This window comes from Wolffia australiana, chromosome 9 (genome assembly GCF_029677425.1).
Source record: "Wolffia australiana isolate 7733 chromosome 9, ASM2967742v1".
Classification (NCBI taxonomy): Eukaryota; Viridiplantae; Streptophyta; class Magnoliopsida; order Alismatales; family Araceae; genus Wolffia; species Wolffia australiana.
In genome coordinates this window covers 13,308,200-13,335,229 of record NC_135843.1, presented here as the reverse complement: position 1 = coordinate 13,335,229, position 27,030 = coordinate 13,308,200, and the positions used below count along the sequence as shown (strand labels likewise).

The 27,030-nt window shown below is 39.1% G+C and overlaps 1 protein-coding gene across 6 annotated transcripts; it reads left to right on the top strand.

The window, feature by feature from the left end:
• The first annotated feature begins 22 nt into the window (after positions 1-22).
• Positions 23-15,574, top strand: LOC144707635 (SH3 domain-containing protein). 6 transcript variants are annotated; one of them, XM_078580846.1, is made up of 11 exons: positions 23-169; positions 255-324; positions 2,003-2,125; positions 9,550-9,619; positions 9,740-9,885; positions 9,961-10,062; positions 10,138-10,335; positions 10,401-10,463; positions 10,547-10,642; positions 10,731-10,805; positions 15,331-15,574. In XM_078580846.1, the coding sequence occupies exons 2-11, from the start codon at positions 265-267 to the stop codon at positions 15,448-15,450; spliced, it is 1,053 nt and encodes a 350-aa protein (XP_078436972.1). In that variant the 5' UTR covers positions 23-169; positions 255-264; the 3' UTR covers positions 15,451-15,574. The 6 variants fall into 6 exon arrangements, with proteins under 6 accessions (XP_078436972.1, XP_078436969.1, XP_078436974.1 ...); XM_078580843.1 differs by having other exon boundaries at positions 255-330; XM_078580848.1 differs by having other exon boundaries at positions 87-175.
• Positions 15,575-27,030: the final 11,456 nt, after the last annotated feature.

Sequence of the window (27,030 nt, the reverse complement as noted above, 5' to 3'; positions counted from 1 at the left end):
ATGAACAATTTCCCCTGTGCATAAATGGAGAGAGACGAAGGATAATAATTATAAATTGAGAAGAAAAACGATGGATTTAAATACCCATTCCTGAATTTGCGTTACCCATCTCGAGTAGAAAAGGCGATCGGCCGATCGGCTGTCGGAGGAAGAAAAGTCGCGATCTTGGGTAGCTGTTGGTAGATTTATGATAAATTTGCGATTAAAACTTTACCCATCTCAAAAAATCAAATTCGAAGTCTTGGTTTTGGCAGATCAAGCTGAATGGACGCCCTTCGGAAGCAGGCTAGCAAGCTGAGGGAGCAGGTGGCAAAGCAGCAGCAGGTAAAGGTTGGTCAAGATCTTATCCATTTGTTTCTTCTACGCAATGATCTTTAAAACTGTGGAAATGGCAGAATTTGAGCTTCATTGTTCATCCGTCGGTCATCGTCGTTCGATGGATGAACAATTGACGAATTTGAGCTTAATTTGCGTATTTTTAATGACTTGGAAACGGTAGGAGCGATTCGGATGCTTGAGATTTGTCTGCATTGCTTGATCGTCGCGTCTGCGAAGAGATTGTCAATTAGGATGGCCGTTTTCTTTAGAAATCATTGAGTGAGCCAGCCATCTGTAGGGGAAGATATTCAAAAGGGGAAGGGAATATTATTCCTGGTTTTCTAGAAAAGGGAAATTATGTCTACGAATTTTGTAAAATTGTTGTTTTGGGAGTTTTTGAATCTTGGGATGTCTCATAGTTTATCCGCTTTCGGTTGGCCTGTTTCAAGAGAGATCCGCACGTGTATCTCGAATAATAAAGGACATTAAACTCAAATAAAATTCAAAATTTGGGACTGGGAATAAACTTTTTCCTCTCACTGAGTTTAAGGACCTGGATGATCATAATTCAGAATCTTACCGATCTCCATTACGTGGTTTTTAATTTTACTTCTCAACTATTTGCTAGTTCTCACGCCATTCAATGTAGGTATGTGTCTACATAAATGGTTTTTTTCTTAAATTAATGACTTGGAAACAAGTCACGAAAAAGCTATAGAGTTAGCTGGAGTTTGGGGTTGGAATTTGAGTCACCTTTCTTCCCAAACGGTCAGTATCGATATCAGGGAATAAAAAAAATGGTGAGAACTTAGTTTTCTATTTTCTGGGTCTTATATCACCGAAGCTTTCATTCTAATGTTTCAAGGGTTTTAACTCTTCCTCACAAGTCGAAGAAGATGACAAGTCAATGATCGACATATTTTATGATTTTGAAGGGTTTAAACGATGAAAAGATTAACACTCTAACTTTTAGTTAGTAACATTTGAACATGAACAAAAAAGAATAATCGTGAGCTTTGGAAAGTGGATTAAATTCTCTGTTAGAAACCTTTTTCAATTTTTAAGAAAAATAGAAATGGATCAATATAGATTAGAACGATCCTAGTTTTCTTTTATTTCATGTTTTACGTTCCCAGTAAAGACTGTTTTTACATATCATTTGTATAGTTTTGTCGTAGCTTTGTAATTATCTTAGATTCGAAAAAAATTCTCGTCAAAACCACATTCAGAATTTAACAAACTGAAGAAAATAGAAATGGATCATATAGTTTACAATTATTTTTATTTTATTTCTAGTTTCATACAAACAGAAAATAATTTTTTTTTGAACTAATACTGAATGCTGTTTTAAGAATTACATTTAGCATCTACTCTGTAGTACAAAGATAAATGTTTTAAGCGACAAAGAGAACATGAAAAGGCATGTTTCCGAATTTTTGGCTCTCTAGGATTTCTGCATCTTAATTATCAGAGTTTCTGATTCCGTATCCTGAATTAATAGTGCATATTATCTATACATTTCCTTTTCTTCAATAAAAAATCATCTTTAAATTTCGTGACATCTAACCTGAAACGCCCCTTCTATCATGGATAACAACAAAGTTTCTCTTCTGCTAGAGTCAAATGTATTGTAATGCTTTTTGATTTCCATTCGATGTGATAGTCCGTAATCATATGATTACAGGCCGTCATAAAACAGTTCAGTACGACTGGCTATGAAGGGTCCGATGCGGTTGTCATTGATGAGATCGAACTGCAAAGACATCATCAGCTTGAAAAACTTTACAGATCAACTCGAACTGGCAAGGTATATAAATTATTTCTGTCCTAACTATACAGGTCTGCTCTAGTAATGATTTAAAATTCTGTCAAAAAGTATTCCTGGTAATGGATTCATATATAAAGAAGATATTCATTTTTCTAGTTTTCTATCCATATAAATTCAAGTGCCTAAATCTGGTAAAGCTATAGCTGATAGCAAGGGCGCTACTTTTCCTCTTAAGCAGGATATTGTTGTTCAACACTATAAATATCCTGACATCTCTGTTATCAACATTATCAATATCTTGACATCTCAGTTTTGAAATTTTCATTTTACTTCAATGATACCTTGCAACCGTTCTGTGATGCAAACCCCAACCCCCTCTGTGGTATTTGGTCAATTTCTAATTTTGCATGTTTTATTTTAAAAACTTGTAATCCTCCCTTAAGGAGGGCTGCATGATTTAAGTGTGATGCTCTATATCAGTGATGTCCAACTTGCCTTTCGACTCTCTTGGGACTGTCCATTCCCACAAAGACTCTTTCCCTATCTTTATCTAAAGGTGAAGAGTTAACTTTTGGCAACAATTTTGGCTTCTAAACTTTTAGTTACGAGATTAGACAAGAGAAAATTTCTCATCTGACCATCAAAGACAATGAAACCTTCCAATTGCAATCACTCTGCACATGTATTTTTGGCAACCAAAATGTAAACTGTGTCTCGACGAATTTCAGATATCCTCTTTGTTACCTTACTATTCCTGGATGGCATGTATTTTTATTGTTGCCTTCAATTTAATCTAAACTGTCTCTGGTTCTCTAGTGATGATCAGAAGCAATGCTGTTGGTTGTTTGCTTATCCTATTTGTAGAAAAGTGATGCCGAAAGTTTGTTCGATTAAAAAATTTAGAAAAAACTGTTATGGTTTCCGTGAAACAGTATGCAGGGAGGAATCGACAGAAAGAAAAAATAGAAGGCGAAGTGTCACGTGCAGTAATATGTGACAATTAAAGAAATAGTAACTAACTTCCCGTGTGGACGGGAAGTATTAATAAAGAGGAAGATGAATAAAGAAGGGAGGAATTTTCCGGACATTGAAGGAAGGACGCAAGGAAGCTCAGCTGCATTTGGAGAGAGTTCTGCGTCGCGAGACTCGAGGAGGGGGATTTGTCGGCGAGTGGGAAGCATCGCAGGATTATTCGTCCAGGCAGGGCTTCAAGGGCGCATTCAAGGAAGGATTTCTTCTTGAAAGATTACTTTTAGATCTTGGGGGTATATCATTGGTACCAGAGCTACGATTCTGGCAAGAATCTAGAATCTAGAAGCGAGGGTGGAACTCATGGAGAAGGAGTTTGCTGAGATGAAAAGAGGAATTCAAGGATTTGAAGAAAGGATAGAAGAGAAGATACAAACGACAGGAGACAAGTATGGAGAAGTTATTCGACGCCCTATCAGTGCAACTCTCATAAATCAGAGCACAAGGAGAAACCAAAGGAAAAGGGAAAATCAGCGAACAAAGAGGAGAATCATCAGAAAATACCAAGACGACGAGGACGGATGAAGAGCTAAAAGCAACAGCAGCGAAGTCAAGGAAAAGGAACGAAGAATATGTGCGGGAAGCGGGAAATACATCGGCCATGATAATCAACAAATTGGAAGCCCCGACCTTCAGGGGCAAGGACATAGAAGGGTGGCTGAGAGGTATGGAAAAATACTTTCGTGTGCACAAGGTTTTCACAGATGAAGCTAGATTGGATAAAGTGATACAATGTTTGGAAGGAGCAGCATGCAGTGGTACATTTGGATAGTAGACAGATATGCATTTGATGATTGGAATGACTTTAAGATTCAGATAGGACAGAGATTTGGGGAGGATTTGTCCAATAATATCCTACATCAATTTTTTGATATTAAACAAACAGGCTCAGTGAAAGAGTATCGGAATGAATATGAAAGAGTATCGGAATGCATTGTTGGGGAGATCGAAGCAGGTGAAGTGAGAGAGGACGAAGTACGAGAGACATTGGTGAGGAAATTCCCGGAGCTGGAGGGTTCAGAGGTGAAGAGACTGGAGATGGGAGAGGTTTTGGTTCGACAAGTTCCTGCGACCGAATGCATCACAGTGTGTGGGTGGAGGCAGGTGATTGGTGAAGCAAGAATTAAATGGCAGCATCATCTGGACCGATAAGGTCAGGGATAGAGCGACGAGGCCAGCTATTATTGAAGTCAGGGGGGTACCAGCCACGTATCGATCCACCCGGAACATGGAGGCATTAGTCCGATCTTTTGGGAGGTTGCGAGGGGTCGTTACGTCGGGCCTAGAGTCGGGTGACCCAGATCTGTAAGTGTTGGATGTGGAGATGAAGAAGGACGCAGTGGCATCGTCGCGGGTCGTGCTTCAGGGTCGTAAGGGCACATATACTGTACGAGTTAATGGAGCGCCAACCACCAGCCCCACCAGCTGCACAAGATCATGAGCCCCTTATTGAGACTATTGGAGGCGGGAGGCGAGAGAGGTTGCCTGCAAGGGAAGGGGAGGCGGCGCTGAATTCGAGGATCGGTGGAGGTGTGGTGGAAGAGATGGAGGTAGGGGCCAGGACGGTGGAGGCAAAGGGGACTAATGAAGAGGAGAGCTCGCCGGTATCAGAGGATGTGAATGCAAGTGATGGCATGATGGAATCACATAGCTTGGGAGTGACCAAGCGGAAAGGGGCCAGGAGAAAAGGCACCCTGCGGCTGCCAAGAGGGAGGCAATTATTGAAGGGAGACTTACTGGGTCGTTGCACTGGTTATGAGAGGCAACAACTCTATATCAAGAACGTCGACGGAGTGAAGATATGGTTGGAGGTAGGGAAAGGTGGGAGGATGCATTTCCCCTGTGACTGGATGGCAGTAAGAGTGGGAAAGACAAGGCGCGACAAGACGGAGAGGAAATCAAACAAATCGAGAAGCAGGACAAGGGAGGAGATAGAGAACGAGGAGTCACTCGAGCTGGAGAGGGAGGCGATGGCGAACGAGGATGACGATGCGACACGAGACACAATTGTGGGTGTGCTCGGAGGATTCGCGGAGACTCAAAAGGACGGGAGGGGGTTGTGCCAGGTTCCATGAGATGCATATCATGGAATGTGCTGGGGATCCGGGATGCCAAGAGGAGAGGGATCGTGGGCAAATACTTACGGGAGTGGGGTGCCATGGTGGTATGTTTATAGGAGACGGTGTTGGAGGAATGTGGAGTAGGGGACTGGCGTGCGGTTGAAGGGAGTTTGCTGGAGGGTTTTATTTTGGTGAACGCAAATGGGCGGTCAAGAGGGGTGTTGATTGCTTGGAACGAGGCGATCTTTAGGAAGGAGGAGGCATGGAGTGGTCAATTTACAGCAGCAGTGAGGTTGACAAGGAGTGATGGTCTGGGGTTGGTCGTATCTTCAGTTTATGAACCTGTGAACGCCAGCCTGAGGGAGGGGCTATGGTTGGAGCTGGCGGAACTTGTGGATAAGTTTCGAGGGACGCCATTGTTGTTTGGTGGGGATTTCAATGTGACACTGGAGACAATGATAGGCCCAATGGAGCAGGGAGGGGTCGGAGGAGTTCTGGGCTTTCTTGGCGTCAGCAGGGTTGCAGGAGATGGGGCCTAATGACTGTTGCTATACATGGCGAAGTTCGGAGAGAGCGGCTTATAAGTCGCGGCTGGATATGTTCTTATGCTCAGTGGAGTTGATGGAGGGGTTCCCGGGAGCAGATGTGTGCGCGCTGTCCAGACCGATATCGGAACATACCCGGATCATTTGGCAGACTCATGAGGGCCATGGGCGGACCACGTATTTTAAAATTGACATGTCATGGCTACGAGAAGGGGGGTTCAGAGAGGAGGTAAAGGATATATGGCGGACACAATCGGAGCAGGTGCCAGGGGCTAATAGAATGGCAAATCACATAGATGGGCTGAAAGAACATTTGAAGAGCTACAGAAGGAGGATAAGGGAGGCGAGATGTAGAGTGAGGATCGAGGTCCTCAGAAAGATTAGAGAACTGGACGGTGTGGAGGACAGTCGGTCATTATTGGTTGATGAGACTCAGGAACGAAAGAGGTGGAGAAGTGTTGTGGCAGAGGAAGATAGGAAGGAGGAAATGGATTGGAGACAAAGGTCCAGGCAGCTCTGGCTAAAGAAGGGTGACACCAACACGAGGTTTTTCCACCTTGTAGCAAATGGACAACGCAGAGGGAATCAGATTCTATCAGTGAAGGTCGGATCACAGAGGTATACTGGCACGCAGGCAGTGGGTCGAGCAATGGCGGAGCATTTTTTTTCGATGTCACGGCGCGGGCCCCCCACAGATGGCGGTGGACGGGCCAGGGGGCGTCACAATTAACCCAAGACCAGAGAGATGATCTAGTGCGGCCTTTTGATATGGCGGAGGTTCTGGTTGCTATGGCAGGATTGAATGGTGAAGGCGCCCTGGACCGGAGGGCATACCGGTGTTTTTCTATAAGGAGTTAGGGAATGAGGTCAAAGAGGATGTGATGGCACATTGGGGGAGCTGAGAAACCCTCAAGCAAATATGGAAAAGATTAATAAATCTTTTCCATTTTTATTACTGAAGCGGCAAGGGGCAGAAAGTGTAGGCGACTACCGGCCCATATCGCTATCCAACTCCATATATCTTATAGTTGCAAAGGTATTGACCAATCGATTACAAGGGGTGCTTGGGGATTTGGTTGGTCCGTTTCAATCTGTCTTTGTTCCGGTTAGACAGCTAGTCGATAGCGCCATCTTGGCGGGGGAGATTATTGCTTCGTGGAAGGATAATGGGACCAAGGGTTTCATGTGGAAGGTAGATTTTGTGAAGGCATATGACTCTTTGGATTGGCAATTCCTATGGGCATCTTTACGAAGGAGGGGTTTCCCGGAGGAATGGATCAAATGGGTGAAGCGATGCATGACCTCTCAATCCTTTGCGGTGCTGGTAAATGGACGCCCAGAAGGGGGGTGGATTAGACTGCAGAGAGGGATCAGGCAAGGGTGTCCTTTAGCACCGATGCTTTTTGTTCTGGCAGCTGATGTCTTAGCCATCAGTACATCCTTGGTATGTGGGAGATGATGTATTAGAGGGTTTCAGACGCCGAGACATCCCTTGGGCATGCCTTTCTTACAATATGCCAATGATACACTGTTCTTCGTCGAGGGATCGGTGGAGGAGGCCAAGAATTTGGCCGCACTCCTGTGGGTGTTCGCAGATTGCTCGAGACTGCACATCAATAGAGGAAAATCAGAATTTGTGGGCTTTGGTCTATCTTCGGAGGAGGAGATCCAATGTTCTAGTGCGCTTGGAACGCCAGTGGTTCCCGTGAAACAGTATGCAAGGAGGAATCGACACAAAGAAAAAATAGAAGGCGAAGTGTCACGTGCAGTAGCACGTGACAATTAAAGAAATAGTAACTAACTTCCCGTGTGGACGGGAAGTATTAATAAAGAGGAAGATGAATAAAGAAGGTGGGAATTTTCCGGACATTGAGGGAAGGACGCAAGGAAGCTCAGCTGCATTCGGAGAGAGTTCTGCGCGGAGAGACTCGAGGAGGGGGATTCGTCGGCGAGTGGGAAGCATCGCAGGATTATTCGTCCAGGCGGGCCTTCAAGGGCGCATTCAAGTAAGGATTTCTTCTTGAAAGATTACTTTTAGATCTTGGGGGTATATCAAAAACATATTCACCATAATGGGAGACAACGATTATTATTATGCATCCACAGAGAACATACTATGAAGCTATTAATTCATCTCACACGGATATGTGGACTGTCTAAAGTTCCCTGGGCTGTATCTTCCAGGGTATGTGATAAAGACCTTGGGTATGCGATTTGCCTTGCCGTGATACCTTAAGGTTTCTCGGATAAGTTTATCAGGATTTTCTCTGATTTAGTACTGGCCATAGCAGAAAGGTAGATGAATAAATATTGAGAGAGAAAAAGATAGTAGGAGAGGTAACAATGGTTACAGGCCTGGATTGGCACCTGAAATTGTCTAGGAGGATTTCTTATGCAGTTCAACAAGTTCTCGAATGCCCTCTTTAATGCATGACTACTGGTATTTATAAGGAATTATTTTAAAGACAAATGATGAAAATACCTCTGGTAGAGCTTGGGATTGTATCAATATGTTTTTCAAGGATCTTAAGATGCTGATTGATTTATTTATGGCTGACATATACTGTCTTGGGAGGCAGTGTTATACCAAGAAAGGTTATGTTAGAGACCTTTAGGAGGGTCTCTATCGAGAAAGGATCTTGGAAGGGAAGAGGGAAAATGATAGAAAGAAAAGATGGCTGATGATGGCAACAACTTCAAAGGGAAATCGGTGAAAATACCCTAACTGCTCCTCAGTTCTACCCCTTTGCTTCGTCAACCCATGGGATACTGGGTCACACCTATGGAAAGCACAGACCAGTTCTGTGTTAACCCCATTTTACAGTTCTACACCCAAAGACACTTAATCTTAAGAACGATTAAGCACACCTAATCTGCCAACGAGACTTGCACCGTCAGAACCCTTTCGTTTGGTACGCTTTCCTTCTCCTACACACCCTTTAACTCTCCATCTCCATTGCCTCTTCAGACCTCCTTCCTGTTCAAAGCTGACACCCTCTGATCCTCATGGGCAGGCTTCCTTCCCTATCATTCTCCCTTTCTTGAATTCCTTTCCTCAGACTATCTCTCTCTCTCTCTCTCTCTCTCTCTCTCTCTCTCTCTCTCTCTCTCTCTTTTAACGCTATTATGGGCGATGCTTTCATCCAGTAAAAAGTCACCGATTCCTTTGCTAGAACATACCGATCCGGATTCGGAGGTAGTCATTCATTTCTACATCATCAGTTCGTCATCACCAAGTCATCTTCATGTATTTTTCCAAGCAAGATGTTAGAGTCCTGATGGCATAACCGATTCTTGAAATTGTATGGTTATAAATACCCCCTTGTAAGGTCATTCGAGGGACTTTTGATGAATGATCACCCTGTGGATTCTTGGCACGAGTAGCTGTATCCGGCTTTCGTGAGGGCAAGAACTCCTGATTCGGAGGTTCTTGAGAGTTTGTTCACCTATTGCTCTCTCTTCTTCTCTCTTACCTCTTCCATCTCTCCTATTCTCCTCTCTATCCCTCGTCCCATTTCTTGAATTTGTTAGATCTCCCTGGGGATCGTAATCCAAGATTGCTTCATTTCCTTTATAGTTCTGCAAACGATCTGATGTCATACGTTCTGGATCTTTTTTGATTCTAACTCACTGTCGAGTTTTATCAAATCAATTCAATTTTTTTGCCCTCATCTGCTATATTTGAGGGAGTCATGACAGCATGTGTCTCTGTTTTTATTTGAAGGACGTGTTGTAAAATCTAGGCTGTGGCTGTTAGTGACATTAGATCTGAAACAGCTTTTTACGTTTGGCATGTTGTTGAATTTGTGATGTCAAAATTTTCTGCCAGGAATTCCAGAAGGATATTGTTCGAGCAACAGAAGGTTTTATGGGAATTGGCATCAAACACATAGAAGTAGGTGTGTTTTGCCCTTATCTTCTATCAAAAACCATAATTTGTTGCTTTGTGGCTGATGTTTTTATTTTTATTTTGTAAAGTTGGTATACACTTTGGCTTATTAGCTCATGTTGTTGAATAGGAACAAAGCTTTCTGAGGACTGTTGCAAGTTTGGAAGCGAAGATGTCGACAATGATGATCTATTAAAGGCCGCTTCGCTGTACGGTAGTGCACTTGGGCATTTGGAAAATGAATACGAAGAATTCAACAAAATCTTATCGAGTCAGGTCTTTTCGACAACGCTTCAAATGTGTTTTAATCACCAACTTATCACTCATTTAACTCTGATTTGATATTCATAGGTCGTAGAACCATTAAAGCAAATGATAATCGGTGCTCCACTTGAAGATGCTCGGCATCTGGCTCAACGATACAGTAAAATGAGACATGAAGCAGAACTCCTGGTCAGGAATTTATTGTAGGTTTTCAAATATTTCCACCTGTATATTGTATAATATTATTTGGGAAACATTTTATAGGCTGCAGAAATATCTAGAAGGCAAGTGAGAGCAAGAGAAGCTCCCATTCCTGAAAACACTGTGAAACTTCAACTATCTGAAGCAAAGATGCTTGAACTTAAGGCAAACATGTCAGTTCTTGGGAAGGAGGCGGCCGCCGCATTGGCTTCTGTGGAGTCACAACAGCAAAGGCTTACTCTTCAGCGCATAGTGTCCCTGGTATATCTTTAATGCTGATTTTAATCTATTCTTTCTGATTTAATCACCTTTTAAAAATTTCATAGATTGAGGCAGAGAAGTCATTTCATTTAAGATTAGCTGCCATCTTAGATGGAGTTGAAGCAGAGGTAGCATTCCTCACCGTTTATACTTGTTTTGCAACTAAGGTAAATAAGTTGTTCAAAATGAAACTAATAGGTTGTTCATACAGGTTGTTACTGAGAAACAACGAAGAGACTCTGCCCTGCCCACGACTCCCAGTCTATTCCGAAGCTCTGTGAATGAAGCTTTGTTTTTTCTGGCGGAGGTTACATTTAAATATTATTTTTATTACTGTGTCAGTGCTCAGATTTTATTCTTGAATATTATTTATGTTTTACATCCACTCATTTCAGGCAATGCATCCATTTGAATCAACAGCCACTAATGAACTCAGTTTGAATGTGGGTGACTACGTTGTTGTACGTCAGGTCAGATTAACTTCCCTGAAACCTTGCTCACATCTATTATACATGCGGTTGATTTTATTTCTTGGCTAAGAGTTTTTCAACTGTTCAAAGCAATCATAATTTTACAATCAAAGTCTTCACCATTCAAGTTGAACATAAACTCCTGAGCAATTTTTTTGAAAAATTATTTTAGGCGATCACCCGACTAAGCGGTAACCACCCAAAGGTACAGGTGAAGAGAGCTAAAGCTCTTCTCTTACATGGTCAACCCCTCCCTAATAATGTTTACACCTCGAGGGAACCATGATGCCATGAGGCCCTTGACTGCATTTCATAAAAGTGAAATAGGAGATGAACTTCTTCTCTGGCTTGCATGGCCCAAAAATTTTCTCCTACTTTGATCTGAAATCAGGAATTCACCAGTTATACATGAAGAAAGTGGAAAATCTGTGAAACAGTGTCAGCCAGCAATTATCTACAACCCTCTACACCATTATTTCTACCTAGAACCTTCTAGAACTGCCTTTATAAGCAGTTTCGTATAACCGTTTTTTTTTTTGCTTTTTCTAGAACCATCTAGGCTTGTTAATAATTGGCCCTCTAGGAACCTTATAAATATGGGTGACAATATGAGTAAAGTGGTCTTTTGGTCTTCTATCTCTTCAATCCCAACTTGTGAGTCGTCTAGACAAGCAGAAGTGCAGCCAGAGGGATCATGCTGACGGGGAACTTCACCACAGTTCAACAAACGGCAATTGAGACTCATGAAGAAAACTATGCATATTTTGGTGATGCCATCTAGGTTATCAAATTCACCCACACTTTCGAATATGTGATGAAATTATTTGAAACTCTTCTTGCTCCAGTTTCTTTTGTTCTTTAGTGACATTGGTTTACTACATAAATCACATGACAAGCATGATGAACATTTTCAGAAGGTTCTTTCTACTCTTGAAAACCCAATACACATCAATGATGAGAACTGAATCATAGGAATGCCTAAACTCCAAGAATGTAGTCCCTCTGGTTACCACTCAACAACTCATGATACACCTGAAAATAGTGTTTTTGGCTTGGATGCGAAAGCCAATCAGCATGTATGTTGAAGAAAGCAACGTAAAGCTTCATCTTTCTCAGTCTTGCCCTCTTCGACATGGTTTTTGTTGATGCAGATGTCTCTGATCAGAGTTGGTCATCTGATATGATAAGAATTCGAAGGCACTTCTAAATCAAGGATGATAAAAGGCGTGATCAAGGAAATCCCATGAGCTATGTAAACCGTCTGTGGAGAATATCAAGAACAGTATACTGAGTGAGGTAGAACGTGAGATAAGAACAATGGAAGATGATTGGAGATCTCTGGCTGAGATATCTCCTTCTGGAACAGCAGGCTCAATCCTTTTAACTAGCCTCAGTTGCTCTCCGCAACCACTTCTTGAAGAAAATACCAAATGTCCCCTGCTTCCTCCCGATCTTCCTTATTCATAGCTTTCTTACATATGCCACATTATGATGCATGTGTCTCTATTGGTTGTTCTTTCTTTACCTCCTTCGGTAACTCTTGGAAAAGAAGTGTTGTGTCTCATAATCAAAGATGTTCGATCCTCGGCTTACCTCATCAAAAAAATTTGTGTGAGAATGGAGTCAAATAAGTTAAGTGTGAACTTATGACATGTAAACCATTGGAGATTGAGTTTGATATGAAATACAAATATTTTACTAAAAATACAGCAAGAGATAATACCCGCATCCTTTCAACAGCACTCTCAATGGCTGTAGCTTTTAAAGCTCCAGTTTGCTCTTACTATCAAGGGTAGAGATTGAAGTATACCAAATTCAATACAATATCTTCCAGATACTACGTTGAAAATGAAGACCAATCTTTGGTGACCTTCCCCCATTCTAAAAAATGTCTTCTTCAGCTTTGATGAGCAGACTGAACGAACATGCAACTTTCATTAACTTAAAGCATCCTTGACAACAGTGGACGAATTCCTAACTCTATCATACCAAAATCTTGCTTGGATTGTGATATCAACCCCAATCTTGTATAGACTGTGGCCAATATATAGATCCACAATGCAGGCCAAACGATAATGTTGATCGATGAACAAATCGAGAGTTCCCTCTAACAATTGTCAGAAACAGATGAAGACGAGGTGCAGAGAAGAACTAGAAGGATAGAGAGGAACTTGTGGAAGACTTCTTCGCGTCTCCCACTCTGGACGGCAGGCCCGATTCTGCTCTCCAGCCCTTGCCGCTTCGGCAACTGAATCTTGAAAATAGACTAAATCCCTTCTGGACACTGCTTTTGTTTATTTATACCTGACTACCACGCGCTCAGTCAACGCTGAGTCAGCTCACATGTGCCGACGTTTCTTTCGTTGGTATTGCTTGGAGAAGAAGTGTTGCGTATCAGATTGTTGCTTACATTCCTCAACCTTCAATTCTGCAACTTAAGTAAAATACTTTCCACCCATGTCATGACAATGATTTGTCTTGGATGGTCAACTGCAAGTTGAAAAACTGATAGAGGCGTTGATGAAGGTCGCTTTCAAGGATGGTCTTTTGATGGGAAGAGAAAAACAATAGAACAAGAAAATAGGAAGATAAAAGAGGACGAGCACCTACAGTCCTGGATCGGCACATGGTTCTCTCTACGGAGGATCTCCAGTGCCAACTCAGCCTCTTTCCACTGTGCCCACTTATTCCTTCCTCCTTTTTACCAGACCAGCTCATTGGCTCTCAATGAGAGGGCTAACATCAATGTAAAGGGAAACTATCCTGATTGGAAATGAAAAAATAGCCTAACAAGGGTGAGGTATTGTATCAAAAAGGTGCCATGGCCAGAGCTGGAGCTGTTGGTCTCTACAGATGAATACTCCTAACAACCCTCCTATGACAATCCTGTGAAGATCTATCAGCTTAATGCAGAGACCCACTTCTATGAGGATTCTAAAGTTCACCATCCTCCAATACTTTTGTCATCGTACAACTTTTTGAACGGGATCCAATCAGAAAGAAGCTCAAGATTAGATGAAAATTTTGGCTGACCGAGGGTCTAGAGTTGTGAAATTTTATGGGTTGATAATAAGCTTCCCTTTACATTAGATCATTGGTCATAAAATATGAAGGCCAATTAAAGTTGTCTCTGGAGTTTCTTTTTAATCATTCAACAGATTTTCACCATCCTCCAAGAATTCAGTGATATCAAGATCTTTTGGAATGTGATCGAAACATCAAGCAGACCATGAAGCGATGAAAATTTTGGCCGGCTGAGACTCTATAGATGTGAATGAGTAGGATGAAGATCATAATTTTACCTTATGGTAAGACCATCGTTCCTTAAATCTGAGAGCCAATTTAAGTTGTCACTGGAATTTCTTTTGGAACATTCGAAATCAGAAAGGAGATTAAATCAATTATCGCCTTAAAAATTTTCACAGGAAAACTATTTCTCTGGTGCTTCACTTTTCCAAGTTACGCAGAGCATAATGATCATTTGAACAGGAACAGTGAATTTCCAATCCCTCGAAGAACTTATACATGAGAATGTAACAAATAATACCCCGGAGTTCTTATTGCAGAAGCAAGGAATAGGGAAGCAAGCAGGCTGTATGATTGTTGCTCTAAGATCAGAGGAAGGGGAGGGTGCAGGAACAGTCATCGGCTGAGAGAGAGTTACCGATTGAATGGACATCGCAAGGGGAAGGAGATATGAGAACCAACGGTACTCTATTACTTCTTTGCTGCCCTCCTAAAGGGAGGGCTGCACTATTTGAAGGGAAATACTAGTAGAGTGGTAAATGAACAACATACTACTAGCAGATAGTATCAGTAATCCACACTTTGTCAACTGGGCACATCTTGCCGCAGCTTCTTGGAACCACAAGGTAATTTATTGAAAATATTTTCTTGAGGTGAACTGGTTGAATCCTGATTATGACTTTCCATTTCAGGAAAGTGACTCAGACATTATGTTCCGATAAACCAGAAAAGAATATCAATATAAATTTATGCTTTGCAGGGACATCAGACTAATTTAAATTTCATTTTTGAAAGTTTCCCATTTAGTTTCTTGCCGATTTTGAAAGTTTCCCATTTTTGAAAGTAAAAGAGAATAGTATTGCCATCAAATTATGTTCTCTACCTTGCCTGTTTGGTTTCAAATTAATAATCTAAAAAAATAGTAATCTACTTTTAGTAACACTGTGACCCATTACCATCATCACGCACTGTAATCAACATATGCTATTAAAAAAAAGAAACCAAATCTTTGATCACTAAGAAGTCGTCTCGCCCATTTATGGAGGTTCTGTTCATGAGAGCTATACTCTCTAGTGTCAAAAGCAAATTTAATGTTTCCTTTTTCTGTTTTATTATGTTGTTGTCGGGTCTTGAGAAAAGTGATATACTTTTAACACATCTGGCTTGTAACTATCATCAGAGCAAACTTCAAATCAACCAGATAATTATGCAGTAAAATTTTTATCGATTTCTGCTTGATGTATGTTACTAATAACTGGTTCAATGTCTGTATGTTTAGGTTACTCCGACAGGTTGGGCTGAAGGAGAATGCAGAGGTCATGCTGGCTGGTTCCCTGTTTCTCATGTTGAAAGGCGCCTCAGCACACCAGTCAACAGGGCAGTTGAGGAAGCTTCTTAGTCCTTCCAGTGATTTTCTTTCCTTTCTCCAGTGTAAACAAAAATTTGGTTATCTGATTCAAACTTTTCTTGGAATAAAATAAGAATATGTGCCATGTATGATGGTGATATTTTCTTTACAAGAACGTACCAAAGGAGGTCTAGGGCAAAACCACTGGAGCCAAAGACATGTGCAGGACGGCGGTGTGCGTGATCGAAATCTTAGAAATACAAGAGAATAATCTTTTTAAGAAAAGTCATTACTCGTCTGACAGTTGTGACTGATGGCAGGTGGGCAGGAGAGGCCTGCAACCAGAAAGGGGGAGGATTTCCCTGATCCTCTCAACTATTATATTTCCGTACTTCTTTCCACTTTATATTTGCTCTTGTTTCCAAGGCTCCCTCTGATCTGATTTCGGTCCAGATCTTGAACGATTTTGTTTCTGATGAATTTTTTTTTGTTGATTTGATTTCTTTCTGGATATTTTTTCCCAGAATTTCAGTCACAGTCCCTACTTGATACTCTGATGATATCAGATGGTAAGCATTGGTCATGCTTTTTTTTTGTATTACATAAGGGGAGACACGACCCAGTTCCAGATGGGAAAACCTCAGCTTAATTAGGATTATAGTTTAACTCAATTCTCTTTTTTTTTGTTGTTTTGCAGGATGATGCTATTTAATTAGCATTAAAAACTATATCTAGCGCTAGTTAAAATAAAAGCGCCCTTTTGTAATGCTACGGCAATATGACTCCCCAAATGACTGTCAGATAAAATACCTAAAATATTTTAAAATTTTCTTCCAAAAACAAATGTAATTCATTTTACTCTGTACTAGACAACCTTGGGAATAATACGTCCGAGAGAAATAAAACATATGAGAGAGTAACTTATATACATCTTAAAATGGTGTGAACGTGGTGTAAAATTGGCCTTAATAACATGGTGGATTATATAATTAAATTTATATCAAAGATAATTCTCAATTCAGAATGGGCCCTGATCATTTTCAATGTTTATCTTTTCGCAGGACATGAACAATAGGGAGAAAGTATGCGAGATGATTAAATTTATTCTGGTAATTACTCTAAGGTGTTAATAATTATATGAGTGCATGTGCAAAAGAATCAGTGATGGAGATCATTATAAATGAATTTATGTCTGTGATTGATTTTCAACACAACTAGGCACAGCATGCCATAAAATATTGTAAAAAATTAGAATCATGAACATATTGATTATTTTTAAAAAATATGAATAAATTATCATATACTGTATAAACATATATCATTAAATGATATGGACTAAGTCATAGTGCGTGTTTAGTGTTATGCGTGATGGTTTAGAATTAAGTTTTATCAATAGTTTATAAGACTAAACAGAAGACATGAGAGAGAATATGTCAAGTTTCTATATGATATTTATTTGATTTATTAAATTAAAATTTAATTTAAGATAAGACAAAATTGAAGTATAGATATCATACAGTGTAATCCTAGGTAAGTAGTGCAGAAAACATGACATTCAAAGTTAGGATTTATTTCCACAAAACACAACCTGTTACAGTTAGTATCATTTCCTAAGTATTTAAAAAACATGCTTAAATAAATATGAATTTTAATCCATATTCTACGATTTATATATCTCCTAACATTCAAAGATATTTTATAATGGATAAAAGTTATTTCTGGATCTTAATTAAATAACTACATATCTACTTGTAATGGATGGCAAAAAAATGTAACGACCCAATAAGGGACAAGCCAGGCCGAGTAAATCAACTAAAAATTTAGAAAAATGGATTTTCCAAATGGAGATAGATGTCTAAAAAAATTCCACTTTTTAAAGTAATGGGTTTAACCTAATTTATTGATATGCGTTATTTAAGTATGTAGATTGAAAAGAGTGTTTTTTAGTGTCTGCATTGTTCAATTCATTCCAAATCTATTATTTATTAATTATGAAAACATTTTTTATCATCAATATTTATTTAAAATATTTATATGAGTTTCCACATTCCAGTAATATATATCTTTAGTTTAGTACACATTATATGGTCATGATAATAAGTGCTATTTTCTGGAATAACCATACCCAAAAGTAGAGGGGTGATATTTTACATAACAGAATATTAATTTCTGGATGTGAAACTAATCAGACAACCTTTATGCAACATAAAGGAATATCACATTATGGATACTTATCAATTAATTAAATGATGATTTTTTGTAGCAACAAATTATAATTATTAAAAAAGGAATATTTATATTCTTTTTAAAGCCAAAAACCTACCTTAACTTATTTTCCATAAAAATCCAATCTTAATTTAATATGTTTTCTCCATTATTGCGACATCATACTAGGATAGATTTATTAATTTTTATTAATATATTGTATTGATTAATTTCCTCCATATCATTTTATTTATAACAATTAACTTTATGTTTCAAATATTACTACCATGACTTCCGAATCAAAAAAAATTGGAATAGCGGTAAAAGTTGTAGAATAAAATCACCTTGACATATTTTTTCTCACATTTTTTAACTTTGTGCCTGTTAGCTACAGGTTCTACAAGAATCCGAATATAGATGTACAATAATTTACACAATTTTATTGTTTAATAAACAATATCCTTATGATAAATTTAAAATTTATTTGATTATGATATGACTGGTATGGAAAAATAAATTTAGATTTTATCTCGAGTTTCAGTGAATATGGAAATCATTGGAAAAAATGAAACTGGTATCATTTTTTATTGAAAGATGAAATTCATATTTTTCTGGTATATATGTAATTGTATAAAAACTTCTATAATTGTTTTAAAAGGTAAATTTTTATTTTATGTATATTAATCAAGAATTTTTAAAAAACAAATCATGGGTGGAATGTGTAGGTCCAAGGAAACGCAATAAAAACTATCCATAGAAGTAGATCTTCTCAAAATAGCCCATTGTAGCTTAAGAAGACTCAATTCCCAGCTTCAAAAGTCTCAGTGGAATAGTTGATGCAAACCTGTATAAGAAAATTTTCATTTTTAAGTCAACCTTGTAATAGAAATTTAGATGCATTTGATGCAGGACGTCGGCGAGGACGTTGTCCGGTCAGCACCGAGTATGATGGCTTAGTACCGAGATAGATAGTGGTACTGAGTATGATGGCGACGGTGCCGTCTCGAACCTTGTCCGAGCGACGAGGACATCTATGGCCAAACGGAATCAATCCGTAGGGCTCGCACGTAACGGACGGACTCGTTCGTATCGATAAGACGCTCACATATGTCATAGTTTCTCTCAATTGCCTCTCTCACCTACCTAGCCCTAGTGCGGTGTAGTCAAGATGAAAGCATACAGCAAGTGATAATTAAACGAGTGGCTGGAAAGGACAGCATACCTCATCGACATGTGGCTTGTCGTGCAGAGTCGTCAACAGTCGGTGGCAGACGGAGTTGGTGTGGCGGGGAGGCGCTGGAGAGCGGACGGCGGTTCGACTGGCGATGTGGATGCCGGAGCACTGGTAAAAGGGCGGAGGAGAGGAGACAGAGGAGCGATCCCTGAGGTGGCACGGTTCAAGCGACTCCGCTTAACCCGTCAGAGCTAACGTGCGCTAGTCAGCTGGGGCAAGTCTTGTAGCAGGTGCGAGCGGCAATGACCATGCACGTGCACGGTGGAGAATCCCGGCGTTGTCAGGTAGTCGGAGGAGGCCAAGCCAACACGGGCCGGCAGTTGGCGGGAGTAGGAGTTTCACCTCGGCACTGAGGTGGGGTCAGGTGGGAAGCCCTTGGTCAAGATGTTCCCATCCAAGTTTGATCTGGTCAAGTGGAGCCTCAACCAAGGGGTTCGTGGTCGAATGTTTTCATGTCCATGGTGAATACCCCAGTCAAGAGAACTGCACAATCAACGAACCAGCCGACAGATTTCTCGATCAGGGCAAATTCTCAGTCATGCCAGCATTAGAGAATCGCGTCTGAATGATCCGATCAACAGATTTCACAGTCGATATTTCTCTTGGAGAGTGAATTTCAAGGCCGACGGTGTCCGGTCAGTTGGCTTCACGACCAGGTCGATCGGCAACAATTCCAAAGCGGTGGTGGACCAGGATCGATCGAGATCCTGGGCAGTCTCCAATTGACAGAGTAGTCACTCTCGTAGGCCCTCAGACCAAGGGAAAAGTCCCATTTGAAAGCTCCAATTTTCCAGTGCAACACCCCAGGTCGCGAATTCTGCGCGTCGCGGCAAGGAGGAGGCTGTGACGGTGCGTTCGTTGACCGACGAGTGCAGGCAAACGGTGGCGATGGTCGTGAATCTGGGGACCCCAAATTCAGTGGAAAATCCCAAATTGACAATCCCAGTTCACCCGAGCAACATCGAGGTCGTGATTTCCATGCATCGCGGCAAGGAGGAGGTTGCGGCGAGGTGATCATTGGCCGACGGCGAGATTCCAGGATGTGGGGACTCTCCACAGTAGAGGGGCGGGGTAGGGAGAATAGAGAGGGGGGGGGTGGTGAGGGGGAAGATCGACAGACCCTTCCCCTACCTCCTTCTGGTGGATTCTCTCCTTCCTCGCGGCTTCAGCGGTCTCCTCTCCACCCCCCTTTGTTGATTTCTCTCAATGGAGGGGGGGTGAGACCAAGAACGATAACACAAATTTTCTTCTTAATTCCTGGTCTACCTCGTAGGGCGCCCCTGATAACTTGTAAATTAACATGATTAATTAATGAATTTTACATTATATTTACGTATTTTAATGACTATATTTGCATGTTATCATATTAAAATAAAGATAAATCACTTACACTTTCACTTTACTATTATTTCTAATTTTTTATCATTTTTTACATGGAATTTAACTTCATTTCAGTGAAGAAATATTTTTTGCAGGGCCTTAAATATTTTGCTAAAGATTAGTAAGGGCTATTCAAAATTTTCTGGATTTTTTTCATATTTTTATGTAATTTTTCGACCTCTATATAGCCAAGAAATGATTTTTATATATTTAAATAATACATGATTAATTTATCGGGCATTTTTATATATACTAAAGGGCATCCACGTCATTCGCCCGGAATTTGGGCAAATGATTGGATGATTATTGTCAAATAATAAGGAGAGAGAGATTATTTTTTTAAAAAAATATGCCCACCGACATGCACACGCGCAGCGCGTGCATGCGGCGTCGAGTTGCCACGTGCATTTAACGCACGCGGCAACTGACACACGTGATTCAAAAGAAAAAAATCAAATATTGCGACGGTTTTTGTCTTCTTCTGCGTACTATTCAAAAGAAAAAAATAATAAAAAATTGAAACAGGGCGACATGGCCTCTTTCTGACCGTTTAAAAGGTTTTTTAAATATCCAATGATTATGCGCTAACCAACGCATGTGTATTAGAAAAATTCAAAAATTGCGGCTATTGACTTGTCGTTTTCTTTTTTAGGAAAAATAAAGAGAATGGGGTGACGTGGCAATTTTATAACCATTTAAATTCAGGAATTGATTTCCAATCATTGCGGGCGGCGGACTCGGACAACCACGTGTCGACACGCAATCTGAGAAGGCGGAAAACGAGAATAATCATGTCGACCAATAGAAAAATGCCATTTTCCAGAGTTCTTGGAGGAGAGATAAATAATCTAACGGTCTATATTAATCCTCACTAAAACCTTGATATCTTGAGATCTAGAGTTCTAATTGGGCTGAAATTTTGAGGGTAGGTTTGTATTTTCTCCCTCTACAATCCAGACGGTTGGATCTTTAAATAGAGGTCTAGAAATGGGCGAAAATCACTTTTGGAGGCTCTCCCCAAGCAAGTTGCCAGGAAGGACACAGGAGGGATACTTTAAGTCGACAGATCTTGCTTCTTCACTCAAAATTGTAAGTTTCTGATTTGTATTTCAATCATCTTCTTTAACGATTTTAAAACGCCGAGACATGGGCAAAATGTACATGCCCTAGAAATTGTTTCGAATGAAATTAGCACTTCATTCTGATTCCGATTCAAGATCTGATTTTTGATCCTTAATTCTACATCAATTTATAACATTTCTGCTTCATTAGATTTTTAATTTAGGGTCGGATTTCATATTTTCCCCAAATTCTTCACTTTCTCTCTCTAGGATAATTTGTCTAGTTTCTCTCTCTATATTTTGATTTTTATTTTTCAGGAATTTAATTTAATATATAATAAACCTAAAAATAAAATTTGATTCGAAAATTCATCCATCTTGAAGTCCAATTTAAAAATCTCTTTCTTGATTATTTAATTCCTAATTTTAATTCATAAGAAATTGTCTTAAAATTTTATAGTAATTGGGCAATTAATAATCCGAGTTAGTTTGTCCTTAAAATTGAAATATTCTTATCTTGAGCTTTCTGACAAAAATATTTAAAATCAAAATTAAGTTTAACTTGATTTTGATTAATTAAAAATATTATTAAGCATAATTAAGATTTATTAATTGCAAAATTAACTCATCTTTGAATTAATTCATTAAAAATTCTTATTTTTTGCCTCCCTGTGGTTTGACCCCTTGCTTACTCTATATTTCATATTTAGTGATTAAGGAAAATTATAAATATTATTGTATAAGTCTAAAACCCAAATCAATGACATATTTACGTGCATTTTTAGGCTTATTAGCCCCCCTCTTCCCTTATAAAGGGGGAGGAAATGGCCCTTAAGTGGGTCAACAAAAAGGGGGGGAAGTCTGGTCCATTAGAGGGGGGGGGGGGGGGGCGCTTATATTATGGGCTCCCCCATTACATAATAAAGAAAAGGACCACATAAAAGGAAACAAAGGGGAAATGAGGGAGGAGGGGTCGAATTACTAAGGAAACGGCACAGACACGCGGCACATCGCAGTGCAACGAAAACAAGACGACAAGAATGGGAAAACACAAAACAAGACAAAAAAATGATGAGAATGAAAATGCGATAATGAGCATATTTTTACCCGGTTGTTGATGACGGTGGCGGGCGGTACGGACGACGTCGATGATCTTTGATGGCTGGCACAATCAATTACATTATACATCTCAGCAGGGTGAAGTTCTTTGTGTTCTCGAATACTGATAGGGTATTACTGTTGTTGAGGATCTATGGAAAAAGGAACATCAAAGAGGGCGGATACTTGTGTAAAATTCCTTTTATCCCCTCACTTTCCTTATCAAGAAATATATATTATGCATGATAATGAAATAAATCCAATATGTGATAATACTCTTACCTATGTTTATCTGCTTCAATTTTTATATATAATATTTCCACTTAGTATCTGTGAAATATGTATAACAAATGTCCTAATATATGTTAAGATAAATAATCCTCACCTTGGGTTATGGTTACGTTAATAAAATCAAAACATCACATCAACAAATCAAAAGTTGTAATATATTTTATATTAATGGCCAAGTAAATGAATTTTACCCCATTGTTTAATTTTAAAGACCCCAGTTACTGCCCAGGTATATCATCCATGTGGCAATGAGTCTACGGACATGGAAATATCTCCTAAATGAAATATACTTACACTTGAGTTTTTTCCTTTAAATATGTGCTAAAATGTTTTTTTCATTAAACAATATTGTGATCTAAGAGGGAACTCAGATTCATGGAAAAAATGATCAATTTTATTTTATAATCAACGTCCTTATTCATAAATGAAAAATTATTTAATTGTACAAAAAAAAGTGCTATAGAATTATTTAAATTATGTTCTCTTATGGCTGAGTTTCCCATAAGCTGGGTGTTTTATTATATACATGTCATGATAAATTTAAACTCTATAAAGACGAAGTTATCAGATATGTGGATTTGAATTTTACTTATAATTCTGAGGAAATTTTTATACACAGTGATTATATGACATGTGTAAAGGGTATTCATGATGATTCGGTATCCAATAAATTAAATACCTTCCTAATATAGGATTATGATTTTAATTACTTAAAATATGAGAACAGAAACTACACTTTATCAGTCTTGTTCAAAGATGTTTGGATAAATGAATACCTACTCTAGGAAATTTTCAAGAATTCCAGTCAATATAATGTATCACATAGGTTTATCCCATAATATTCTTATTGAGATATGATAAAATAAATTTTTGTAAACAAAGTAATTCCTAAAAGAGCGATAAATCTAAAAACTCATATCACAAATCTGACCAATTCTTTCATATGATTTTCATGGATTTGGGGAAAGTGATTCCTAATATAAATTGAAAATGTTTTCCCATAAGACGATTAAAAAAAGTTAAACAATCATTTATTCATTTATAAAATATTTCAAGAAGTGTTCTTTTGTATTTAATGCCATCACAGATAACGAAAAAGAGATCAGTCAAATATAGATAACAAATATCTCCTTGTTTCTTCACTTAATATTTTTCTGGTTTCAATATATTATAAAAATAGGATGCCTAGGGGGTATTATTTATACCTAAATTATATTACTTCAAACAGAAAGATATATATTAGATAAAATTGTGAATCAAGTTTTGTTGCAAACTATAACCTTCAGTGGTTTTTATTTGTAATGATTTATTTTCCTAAAAAACATAATGACCATTTAAATAATTCGTTTTGATTCAAAAAATTTCATTCAATAATCTCTAAGAACTATTTTTATTTACATATAATAGTTCATCATATTATTCCAGGTGAAAAAGATGTTTAGAGTTAAAGGTAACCTTTTTTAAAAAATGATAATAAGTTTCTCCATGCAAACTCACATTGATTATAGAAGGGACAATAATAAAAACTTATGCCTTATTAGCCAAGTATTAGACAAGTAGTTGGTGATGTTTCATCATATAAATAATGATAACATGATAAATGCATGGATACTTGCATCAATTTTAGATGATTTTGATATTATTAATTTGGAATTTATCATGTTATTATTTGAATTAACTGAATATTTAAGCATGAGCTATAAATTCCAATTCTGCCCATTATGGTTATTTTTAAATAACCTCCTTGACTTCTTTGAATTCAAATAGTTTTATTACTGATGAGTATTTTATAGTTCCACATTTTATAGTTTCATAATTCTTGAGGAGTTGGAGAATTTTTGGGAGCGAATTGATTCTACAAATGGATTTGAAATTGTCAAATGGTATTGTGGACCTCCAAAAGAGCAATCAAAGGGAGATGGGCCACGACCTGACCTGCCGATTGGGCATTCAAACACCTTACAAGGCAAAGCTCTCTACCAATGGAGATAAAGAGGCAAAATGGCAAGAAAAGAGAATAGAAAATGCCAAAAGGGGTATTTTAGTAATTCTCCCTATATATTAATACTCTTTTTCTCCCTAAATTTTCCCTCATTCTGGACGTGCTGTAGCAAATGGGTGGACAGCAGGACAAGGCATTTTCAGAATCCAGGTTGTTCAACCTGCTTGATGTTTTCATTTAATCTCTTCTCTTGTTTGCATTGAAAAACACATGATCCTGGAAAATATAAGGATCCAGACTTGAGAGGAAGCATTGAGGGCTCAATAGATGGTGGAGGACCATCCAGCCGACTCCGGTTTGACCCGTCGCCAACCCCGTCGCGGAACCCAAGCCGATGTGAAGAATCCACAGTTCCACTACCAGGTTTGACAAGCGGCATCGTCGTCTCGCTACGTGTCCAATGTCTGTGTGCAAAATTTTATGGTTTTATGTTTTCATTGTTGTTGGACTGACAAGAGGCCCCTCCTGCGCGAGTACCGGCCTCCTGAATGCTTTCTTTATTTGAATTCGATTTAGTGTCCTCTTTAGAGGAAGAAAACCTTGTTTGGTTTCTCTTCTCCTAAAGAGTCCTCTTAAGGGTAGCCCAATAGGCTCTCCCTTCCCCACAACTGCCACTACCCCAATATAAGAAGGGGAGAGCAGACGTGGAGAGAAAAAATAAGTCATTGTGTTGAACATTCTATATCTCGTTTACTTGATTGGCAGTTATTTTCTCTTCATCGTGCTTGTTTCTTGAAGAAGAAGAAGAAGTGCATGTTGTGTTGAGGAATTCCCGAACTCATTTGGGCAGCAGTTATTTTTTTTTTTTTATCTTTCATGGTGTTTGCTCTATCAAGAGGAAGAAGATATTGTAGTAGAAGAAGAATCCCTCACGGCCATTGTTGTTTCTTGAAAGAAGAGTCGATTGAAGAAGAATCAGGGATTGCTGAAGGAGAAGAAGAATTGTGTGGTATTGTTGAATTCAATTCCTTTTGTCCCTTGTTCACCATCGACAATCAAAGAGGACATTAAGCCATCGTTCTGCCGCGGAAGGATTCTTTCAACCGTACTGCCAGAAACGACAAAGCAGCTTCCCCAATCCATCAATTTGGTTATTTCTCTTCAAACGTCAACTGGAATTTTCCTCATTCTCAGTCAGCCTCGCCATCTGTGAACAAATCGTCCTTGGATTGTAAATGAAAAGAATCTCTCCACGAGACGATCGACACCCGACCAAAGTTCTTGTTTGTTGATTTCATCCCTCGGCGATCAATCTCAACAATTTGGGCGAGACTCAATGCCATTGTTGTTGGGTGATTGATCCTGCCATCGCAAGATTGATTCAATATTTACCAAAGACGTTCGATGCTGATAGCATAAGATTATCAGAAAATCCTAGTTGGAATTAGGAGATCTTGTTTGAGTTTCATCCATCAGCGGCGTTTCACGGTGTTTTGAGATATTGAAAGAAGAACTCGGCAGTCCAGAACTGCCTTCTATTGAATCAGCCAAGCATTAACGATGCCCAAGATAAGCTGAATCTTTTTTTTTTCGTTCATCAGACGCTGAAGACATTTGTTCTTTCCACGACACGGCAGACTCCCATTGGTTGACTTGATCTGGAGTCCACACTCTACGAGATATCCATCCGCCCATCACTGTTTCTACAAAAGTAAATTCCATCATTGACAACAACGGAATATCTCCACGTAAGTCCTTTCAATCCCTTCTTTTCTGCGTAACATTATCTCCCTCAGTGCCGTCTCCAGATTGCTCATTGTCCTTAGAGTGAATTAGTATCCACCATAATTGTGTTAGAAACTTTTATTGACTGTATCCGATCTGATTGTCTTCGTATAAGGTGTGGACCTATTTTGGACGAGAATTGTCCCCACTACGTCAGTCCCTTGATCTGATTACGCGGGTCATTGGGAGTTTGATCGTGACTAAACCCATCTTGTGTCACCCAATTGATTTGCGTCTCAATTTATCGTCAACCAATGTATTTCTCGTTAAAACTTGTTTAAATCATTTATGCGGATTCTTATCATTTCATTGCATTCTAGATTCCACATTCCGCACATAACACAAAGTGTCGATCCTGACCACCGTGTTACACCAATAGACTCGCATTGAGGTTTTAGGAACTAAGAATTCCATTTTTGCATTATTATCTATCCATTCCCCCTTTAAATCCATCACTTTCTCACTCTAAATCTCTGTTTTCCTGATTTATCTCTCTAGAATTGACCGTTTCTTTTTATAGACCTTCATCCATATCCCTAATAAATTCCCCCAAATTTTCGTAAAAGAATCCCACCATTTTCACCTTCAAATTCTACTCCAAACTCCTCTTACAACATTTCTTCATTTTCTCTCTC